This window comes from Helianthus annuus, chromosome 1 (assembly GCF_002127325.2).
Source record: "Helianthus annuus cultivar XRQ/B chromosome 1, HanXRQr2.0-SUNRISE, whole genome shotgun sequence".
NCBI lineage: Eukaryota > Viridiplantae > Streptophyta > Magnoliopsida > Asterales > Asteraceae > Helianthus > Helianthus annuus.
Window position 1 is genome coordinate 82630427 of NC_035433.2, and position 10647 is coordinate 82641073.

At 36.9% G+C, this 10647-nt stretch overlaps 1 protein-coding gene across 1 annotated transcript; it reads left to right on the forward strand.

The window, feature by feature from the left end:
• The first annotated feature begins 342 nt into the window (after positions 1 to 342).
• LOC110870644 (glutamate receptor 1.4) lies at positions 343 to 1546 on the forward strand. The gene is made up of 3 exons (XM_035986565.1): positions 343 to 441; positions 537 to 935; positions 1133 to 1546. Exons 1-3 carry the CDS (start codon positions 364 to 366, stop codon positions 1466 to 1468), a joined length of 813 nt encoding a protein of 270 aa, XP_035842458.1. The 5' UTR covers positions 343 to 363; the 3' UTR covers positions 1469 to 1546.
• The last annotated feature ends 9101 nt before the right edge of the window (positions 1547 to 10647 follow it).

Sequence of the window (10647 nt, forward strand, 5' to 3'; positions counted from 1 at the left end):
AGAGGTCTAATATGTCTATAAGACCCATATGAAAGGGGTGTTCGCCTCGTGTGATTTGCGAAGTAACAAAGAAATGACTGATGTGACATTGATATAGCTTTCTTTCACCCATATATATATAGTTTGTGTGACCCATATGGCCCATATGATGTGAAAGATAACCTAGCCTTTTGTTTTTATTTTTTTAGTTTTACCACTTTAATTTCATCTATTACTGAAAAAAAAAAAACATAACCCAAAGATGTCACCTTCACTTTGTTTCTTTTTATATATTTTATATTATTATGTCCTCTATATATGCTTGAAAATCTTCTACAAAAAATATGTTCTTTCTATGCTTGAAAAGATCTGCTACAAAAGAATATGTTCTTTCCCACAAAAATCTCATCTTCAAGTGTTCCCATTCTAATTTATATTCAGTTCAAACTACCTGGGGCTTTGTGGTATTGGTCGATCCTGATACAATATCTTTATTATATAGACACATATATAATACAATAAGTACAGGTCATTAATTTTATTTGTTTTGTATTGTAGGAGATCAGAGGCTGTGTAATCTGTCAAAATTTGTGTTGTTTGTTTGGTTACTTGTGGTACTTATTCTGATCTCGAGTTACACTGCAACATTGAGTTCACTTTTAACGGTTGAACAATTTGAGTTAGCATCAAAGGGTGGAACCGTGGGGTTTCATGGTGGCTCTTTTGAGGCTGGCCTTGCAGGAGTGACTGTTAGCAACTTGCATTTTGAGGATTATAGGCGTAAACCGTTCTATTCGTATGAAGATTATGCAGAAGCATTATCAAAAGGTGGGAAGCATGGTGGTGCCGATGCTATTATTGATGAAATCCCTTATATCAAGATGTTTCTTTCCAAGTACTCTAGTGATGATTACGCAATGATTTCATCTGTACCTTCTACTTCTGGTTTTGCTTTCATAAGTACCCTTTTCTTTCTCATAATCCATTCATTTGGAATGTTACAGTAGCTAAAGTTTAGTTCTCTTATACTTGCATAATCTTATAGTAGTTCATTTTTCTATAGTAACATTGGTTTGAATTTTATAACAGTTAAATAAAAATATCCTTTTTCTTTCTAAAATGTCATTTGTTCTGCTATATCTTTCTCATCCAGATCTTCCAAAAAGGATCGCCTTTGGTTACAGATATGTCGAGACAAATTGCCAAAATAAGGGAAGACGGAACTTTGAGAATTCTGGAGAAGAAGTGGTTTGAGAAACAGTCTCTATCATCTCAAACTCCTCCACAAACGCCACAAGCCTTGAGTTTTCGTAGGTTTAAAGGTTTGTTTCTTGTTAGTGGAAGCTCTTCAGCGTTCGCCCTACTGATATCCGTCGTTTACTTACTTCGAGCAAAACTGGAGGTCCAGCGGATCATTGCTTTCATGATGCAACCAAATTTAATGGCTGCTTTGAGGTATCTCTTATTTCGAAATGTCATTAGGATGTAGAGACCTATTTGGAGGAGGAACAATTGATCAATTTATTTAATTTTAAGTGTAACGGATCCTTTTTTTTTTGATTGAAATCTATCAAATTATTGATGTAATTTGCCCTGATCATTTGATGGACTCCTTTCAGGCTACAACGTCCATGTAGCCTATATGGGTGCCATTTCATTGTCATGGATTATGAATAGCTTAAGAGCTTAGATGCACTTATATATGCAAGCTCTTTGTTTTGTTTTGCAAATGTCATAATCCATAGACTGAATAATCAATTACTTTCATTTAGTTAAGTTGTTTGTTAAATGATGGATGTTCATGTTTGTGACAACTTTATAAACTAGTTCTATACCCGTCCGGTGGACGGGCATACTAATGGTATAACAATATAAGTATTTTATTGTTTGTATTCTAAACAAAAGTGTTAGAAATTGCCGCCCCAGGATTTGATAATAACGGGAAAGCTTGTAAACTGCTACATTACACCTCTAAAGATGGATGGGTTCAGGCAAAGACAATGAAATTGACAAACAAAGCCATTTTAACTCCAACCTTTCTCATATCAGCAACCCATGTTTCCCAAACCAAAGTCTCAGGTACTATATACCATACTAAAAAGCATAAAAAACACCTTCAATTTGCTTCAACCTTTATATAACTTTCATAATGTTTAAGCATTTTATACAACAAAATACACAATTAATTCATTACAAAATACTATTATTTGGCATATATATGCATACAGGTATACAAAAAACTATACATGTATACATATACATGGAGAGACTTGGAGAGATAGAGAGAGACCCGCCTTCTTGAGTTTCAAGTATAGACATCTCTTGCACAAAGTCTTGAAGAGATCAACTGCTTGGTGCCCAGCTTGCAATCTCTTTTTTCTCCATCCTCATCACCTCACCTCGTCTTTTGAATCAATTTCCTTCTTCTCCATCTATCATTTACAAAATTGGATAGATTTGAGATAAAAAACAGGTTTTCCTTTTCCATTAGCACTATTTATTTATTAAAATAACGAAACTTTTATCTCAGGTTGATCTAAGGGTTAATATTTATCTAATTGAGGTTTGACTTTAATGGGAACATAAGAATAGATAATAAAGGTGAATATTACATATTTCGTATGAATAAACGTACATTTCTCTGGATCATGTTTTCAAAATTTTTTTTTTTAACAGATTAATCATCGTCGACTACTTAATGGGTTCACTAGTCCGACAAGTTGAACCAGACTCACAAGAAATGAATAAAGTCATAAATATTTATGGAAAATATTTAATATCACATAAAAGATAAATTTAAACTAAAATAAAAGCTTAATATACATGAGTATTTGTTATGTTAGTTTTCTTTAAAAGATAAAGAACAATATCGTCTTCTTAAATGAAAAAAATATAAAAACTAAAGAGGAAACATATTAAAAAATTAAAGAGATTAAATGAATTCAAAGTGTATGTGTATATACACACATACACACACACACACACACACACACATATATATATATATATATATATATATATATATATATATATATAGTAGAGAGTTCAAATGAGAAGAAACTTTATGTAAGAAGAAAAAAAAAGAAATTTCAACCAATAAGAATGCTTCATTTTACTTCATTTAATATAAGTATTTAATGTTAGTATAAGGGTAATATGGTAAACCTACAAAGATCATTAATTAGTAGTATTCCTCTTTAATAGATAACTACATTAAAATTTATAACTTATCTTCAAAATATATATTTTTTCAATGAATAAAATAAAATAATTTAGAGTGTAGGATAAATTACAATGTGTATATGATAAATTACGGGTTGTGTCGGATAAGATTCAAATGTGTAGGGTAAATTTCGAAAGGTGTAGGGTAACTTTTGATGTGTGTAGTCAAAAAACATTAGTATGAAAGATAATAGTTTTTATAACTAATTAATTAGTCAAATATGATAATAAATGAGATAAGTGAAAAAATATTTAATGTTTTACAATTATACCCTTTGTTCTTTTTCTTCTCAACTAAATTTTCTTCTCAAATGAACCTTGTAGTGGAGAGTTCAAATGAGAAGAACTTGGTGTGATCAGTGCTCTCTCATTTTCATGAGAGAACTTGGTTCAAAATCCTGACATGTCACCTAAAGAAACCCTTTTTAAAATAAAAAGATAAAAAAACGAAAATTAGTCTCACATTGCTGAACTGAACTGGAAGTGGGTCTGGTATCTGGGATATTCGGTATGCGTCCTAATGTCCGGTCCAATCAGGTATGCGTCCTAATGTCCGGTCCAATCAGGAGAACATTACTCGATCTAGATTAGAAGTAAATCAACTTTTGTTGGAAAATAATGAAAATGAGTTTTTCTCCCTAACATACTTTCCTAGCTTCAAAAGAAAAAAAAAAGAAAACGCAGTTGCTACCTACAGTTGTGTACCCAAGAAATTTTTTCATGGGGCCAGAATTTTTTTAAGAGTCGTTTGTGAATTGCTATATAATAACTCTTTCGTTCTGGTTCCGGTTGGGCCTAATTGAACATTCTCATTAATGTCAATAACTCAATAATATATCTCAATATCACTAAGAGTTAGGTCCAAAAAGGGTTAAAAATTAGACATCTTGGGCCTAATTGAACATTCTCCAAATTGGGCTTAATTAGTTAGTTAGTTATATAAATTATATTGGTAATTAGTTAGTGTTTAATTGAAAATTATCATGTATATTTAAAAATTTGTAGATTTTTAATTTGGTTTATCTTAGTGGTGGGTTTCTAAATATGAGGAAGAGGTGTTCGCTTAAACTAATAAAGGCGTTTATCTTAGTGGTGGGTTTCTAAATCGAGGCACCTTAAGTTGTAAAGAAAGATACACATCATTTCAAGTAAACACTCATCAATTGATTGTGACACAAGGCGTTTTAAAGCGTTACTCAAGTAGCTCCCAAAGCAAATAAGATAAAAAAGGAAAGAAAGGTAGGCTAGAAAGCAAAAATGGTGGACAACACTCATGGTGTAAAGACCAGGGTTGGTCAAATGTAGATCTCTCAATACATGGAACTCTAGGAATGAGTACTGGATGAGTTTCTGTCCATCCTGATGCTACTAAGATGTATCATGACATATAGATCAATTATTAGTGGTTGAGAATGAAACGATTTATGTGAATGTTGTGCCATCAATTATACATATTTGTTGGTGCACTTGTGTCTGTACTTTGTCTGTATTTTGTCATGATATAAAACGATGTCTTTTGTTAGTCTTGTAAGTTTGACCAAGTCAACCATCCTCCTGGTTTGACTTGGCCAAACAGTTAGAACCTGATTGTAATATGTTTGTGTCGAAGGATGAGTTGTCGAAGGATGAGTCATCGAAGGATTGTTTAGATCCTTCGATGAGCTCGAAGGATAAGCCTTCGATGGATGATGATGGACCTCGAAGGATATCATCATTCGAGGTATATGTGGATCCTTCGATAGGTTTCAGATCGATAGATGATCCTTCGATCAGTCTACCTGATCCTTCGACCAGACGAGCTGTGATGGGTATATATACTCATGTAATGTGTTCACTTCATTTCAGCATAAGAGAGTGTGTGTGTGAGTGAACTTAGTCTTGTAGAGAGTGTATTTTCAGTTTGGTCAAGGGCTGTAACCGTGTCCACTGAAATACAAGAGAAAACTTTGATATCTCGTGTGTCTACCTTTCTCTTTGTAGCTTGTGTTCTCATATAAACTACCGGTTTGCATTCTAGCTTGGATTCCGCACTTGCTAGTGTGTTAAACATAACAAGGATAAGGTTTAACCTCAACCTCCGGGGGACCTACAAGTGGTATCAGAGCCGTGGCTCTTTTCCTTGTTAAAAACTAAGTTTATACAAGACTTTGGAGTGTTTGAACAAAAACTCACATGGTTTAGCACCCGTTTTTAGTGTTTTTCTCGCATCTCTTGACGTAAAAACGTGTTCTAAACTAACCGGGTGTGTTAAAGGACGGGTTGGGTAACTTAAAACTTGTTTTTAAGAAGTTTGGTAATTTCCGGCCAAATTCCGGCTTACTCCAGTGACCGGTTTTCTGGATAAGAACCTTCTTTTTTAAGTATATTTTATTGGTCAAATCTGGTTTGGTAAAAAGGTATGGTCTGAACATACCTTTCTGCCGAAAGCTTTCTACCAACCAATCACCTTTTCACCAACCTGTCACTCTGTGTCAGTACAGATCGAAAGATATCCTTCGAAGTCGAAAGATCATCTTTCGATCAAAGGAAGTTCGATAGATAATCATCCTTCGAACATCCTTCGAAGTCTGTCACTTATCCTTCGATCCAAGGAATCTTTTCGAAGGATATATCTTTCGATCTACAGTTCTTATTCGAAAGATAAGGATCTTTCGATTGGAGAATCTTTCGAAATCATTGTTCGAAATTCAACAGTGATCTTTCGAACACTGTTGATCCTTCGAACAAGTATTGATCCTTCGATCCTAGTCTGTTTAGGTTTAACAAGTTTGTGTTTTTCAGGTCTTTCGATCAGGGATCCTTCGGCTGGTTGTTATCATTTGAGATATTAACATAGAATTCATTTTATCACATCAAAGATGAACCCAAGTTGGTGGGGAACTCCGGCTCCAGATAGTGGAAAGTACACAAATACAAGTTTATCTCCATCATGGGCCGAATCTCCGGTGTCGACATCTTCACAAACTAATGCCATATCAACCGGTCAATGGGCATTCATATCGAATCAAACTCCAAGTATTCAAAGTATTCTCTTAAGCGAAAGCGAAACCGGAAGTTTGAATCGACCTCCAAAGTTGATGCACTTAAACGAGTATCCGGGTTGGGTTGACAGATTCCGTACAAACGTTCTTGGTCAAAACACCGAACTGTGGATACGTTTCACCACAGATTTCGATCAAGCTATAGAGGTTGCTGCTTCATCTACTGCTACGTTTGCTGATCTTCCAGAAGATCAAAAGAAAACGTATGATTTGGAAAAGAAAGCATACGCCATTCTCACTCAGGCGTTAAGCAAGGATATTTACCACCAATTTGTCAGTTTCAAGACAACGAAGAAACTGTGGGACGCGTTGAAGACCGGAGGGGTAGGGAATGAAGCAACACGTCAATTGCGTCATGATCTTCTCAAGAAAGAATTTGACGGTTTCACGTGTATGGATAAGGAGTCTTTGGGAGACATGACAAGCCGGTTTTATCACTTGCTTACAGAGTTGAACAATTTTGGAGTAGTGACAACTACAGCAGAGGTGGTGAAGAAGTTTGCTGATGCATTGCCTCCCCAATGGAATAGTTTCTTGGAGATCTTGAAGTATAATGGAGTTTTGGGTACTACAAACATCAACGACTTCGTGCAGCTTTTAGAAAACAAGGATCAGGAGGAAACCTTAAAGGCAAAAAGAGTTCCAGTGCCACAAAATCCAGAAATGTATTATGGAACTCCTAGTACATCTGTTGCAAAATCCATAGTGCCATGCAACCCAGAGATGTATTATGGAACTTCCAGTTCTTCGTCTACAAGAACCGGTCCACATGCTCCACTTCAAACGGCGTTTGTCACAAGCACGGATATGTATGGCAATCCAGTACAAGTTCCTGTTAAGCCGGCTCCCACCACAGACATGTATGGAAATCCACTACAACCACCTCCTCCTGCTCAACAACAAGCATGTTATGGAGGGACATCATCTGCTGGTCAGCAATCAAAACCAAATACAGTACGGCTCGACACTTCAAGCTTCTCTAAGGTCAGTGTAGAAGTAGCAAGGGAACACATGGAGCTGCTTAACACTTTAGTGAGCGCGTACTGTGGGTTAGTGGAATGTCAGATTGGCAACATTAATCTGACACAAGAAGACTATCAGCAGATTGACAAGGAAGAGATGGAGTTGATGGACATCAAGTGGGCTTTTGCTAGTGCTGTAAGAAGGGCAAAGGATTTCATGGAAAGAACTGGCAGAACCAGCTTGGAGAGTAAGAAAGACACCAAGTATGGGTTCGATAAACAGGCAGTAAAGTGTTTCAATTGTGGTGAACGGGGTCACTTTAAAAGGGAATGCACAAGGCCAGCACAGCATGGGAACCAGAATCCCTTCAGAGGTCAAGGCAACAGGGAAAATCAGAACCAAGTGAGGAACAACGAGCGTACATTGGTACCTATTAACAACCAGAGCCAAGCGGGACCATCAAATGCCAACCAGGCACTTGTGGTTCAAGTTGATGAAGGTTGTGATTGGTCAATACAACTGAGTGGTGATGCTCCAGATGGAACAGCATGTTTTGCTAAGGTTGTAAAGGATTTAGTTCACACCAGTGGTGGAGAATCTTCCGCCAATGGTGGTGAATCTTCTGAGGATGAAGACTCTTCGAAATATAGCAGGAGTTCAGATGAAGAATCCTCAAGTTCAGACGATGATCATGTGGGTGAGACATCAAATGCGCCAGTCGATGCAGATATTGATGAGCTTTTGGAGGAAGCTGCAGCAGGAACTCAAAGAAGATCTATCTTGGTGGATCAAGCTGCTTATTCTTCGTCTTCTCTCCATTCAGCCTTTATGGCTAATGTCGACAGTTCATCAAGTCAGGCATGTGTCGATGAACCCACTGCTATTAATTGTGATAATTGTGATAGTTTGCATGTTAAATGTGCTGATTTAGAGGCAAACATGTCTGAGTTGCAAGGCAAACATGATGCTTTACAAGCTAGTTTGTTTGACTTGCAAGACAAACATGTTTCTTTGAATGCCAAGTGGTGTGAATTGCAAAGCAAACACGAGGCTTTGCAAGAGAAGTATGATGTGACATTCATCCACAATCAAAAGTTGACCGTGGATCTTTCAAAATGCACTGAAGCCAATATGTTTTATGAAAACCATGAAAAGGAGTTTAAATCGGTAATTGAAAAGTTAAAGAAAGATAAAACCGAGCTAACTAAAATGGTTTCCAGAAAACAAACTGACATTAATTTGTATATATCTCGCCTTGAGATTATGCAAAAAGAGATGGCTTGTGTGAAAACCGAAAGTGAGGCAATCCAACTTAAGCTAGATAGTTATTTGAGCTCTAGCTATGTGTTGGATCACATCATTGACGTTCAGAAAGAGAAACGGGATGTCACATGCATAGGTTACAAGAAATGTCCACCACAAGTGAGACACAATTATGATGCAATGCCTGACGAGGAGGATAGAGTGTTCTTTGAACCATCTGTTCCTCTAGATGTAAAGGAGTTTGCTACAGGGCTCGGATACAAGAAAGAAGTATCATCAGATTCAGATGTATCAGCAGATACATGTGTGTCTTCTGCTGAACTGAATCAGGATCCTCCAGTCATTACTGAGGATGCTGATTCTTCTGATGATGAATCTGATGATGCTGTCCCAGCAAAGTCTGATGCGGTAGTCAAAAATGAGGACATACCTCTCGAGAATTACATTCTATGTGATCCTCCTGCAAAACCCGCTAAGACTGTTGCAATCAAGTCCTCGTTTGCAAAAGAGTCGGAGAGTGTGAACTTGCTGTACACTCTTGTTGGTGATGATAAAATCTACTCTGACAAAGATTTTCCTATTAAGAATGTTAATCAATCTTTAATAAGTAAAGTCTTTGAAAATTCGACAAGTAAGTTTTTAGGAAAGACAGGACCACGTGTTACAGTTACACAGTGTCCTCCTATTCCAAAGGCCGAAATTCGAAAACAATATGGCAATAAGAAATTACCAACAGTGCAAAAACAGCAAAATCACACCAAGCCAAAAGGAAAATCACCGGCTCAAGCACAAAAGAAGCCGAATCAAAAGAAGAACAAAAATGTAAACTTTGTGAAATCGACGGGAACGGACAAAATCGAAACGTTTGAAAACAAATCTAACTTAAATTTTGTTAAGAAAGCAACTGTACAGAAAAGAAATGAACCAAGTAGTTCAAAACCTAGTACCTCGGGATCACAAAGTTCATCATCATCGGCAAGACAATCACATGATACTTCGGGGTTTGTTGAACGAAGATTATGTTTTGAGTGTGGAACAATTGGACATATAATTCGAAATTGTCCATATCTTCATAAACAAAAAGGAAAAGTTGATGTTCCCCGTGACCAAACTGACCGCAGGCAAACTGTTTCGGTAAAACAAGATCCCCGTCTTGTAAAAGAAAGGGAAATGAAACAGAGACGCCAACAGGTCAAGAAAATCGAAAGGGCAATCAAAACCGATGTGGTTAACAAAACATCTGTTTCTGTCAAACCAGACATTTCAAAAACTTCAGACAACCATGAAGTTAACATTTTAAATAACAACACCGGTAAAACAAAACAGACCTGGAAACCAAAAATGGTTACTGAATCAGGGGGACCATCAAAATTTACCAATCATCAAAGACAAGAAGTTATTGTTATTGATGAAAATGGAAGACCCAAGACCACAATGGCTTGGGTCCCCATCTCCAACTAATCAATTAAGTTCATGTGCAGGGTGTTCCAGGAGGAACTATCAGTAGTCATTGGATTGTTGATAGTGGGGCATCCAGGCACATGACAGGCGACATGAAGCTTCTCTACGACGTCAAATCTATTAGAGGAGGTTATGTTGCATTTGCTGGAGATAAGGGTGGTTATATTACGGGTGAAGGAATGATATCCAACGGGATTGTCAGCTTTGACAAGATCAACTTTGTGCAACAACTTGATCACAATCTTCTTAGTGTTTCTCAAATTTGTGACAAGCAATTCTCAGTACACTTTGATGCTAATGGATGTTATGTGCTGAAACCCGGCTTCAAAATTCCAAAAGAATGGATTCTCTTGTCAGCTCCAAGGATAAATGATTTGTACGTCCTTGATATGAGCCAAGCTATTACTACGTCTGCACAAGCAACTTGTTTCGTTTCCAAAGCCACAGAAAAAGACTCTATCTCTTGGCACAGACGAATGGGTCACATTCACTTACGCAAAATGAATCATTTGGTTTCAAATGAATTGGTGAATGGTGTTCCTCTTAAAAACTTCCATCTTCAAGACGTCTGTGTTTCGTGCCAGAAAGGAAAACAAACGAAGAAACAACATCCTACTAAGAAGATCAACACGGTGGCAGTTCCTCTTGAACGTTTGCACATGGATTTGTTCGGTCCTGTCAAGCACAAGAGTATTCGGAATGATCAATACTGTCTCGT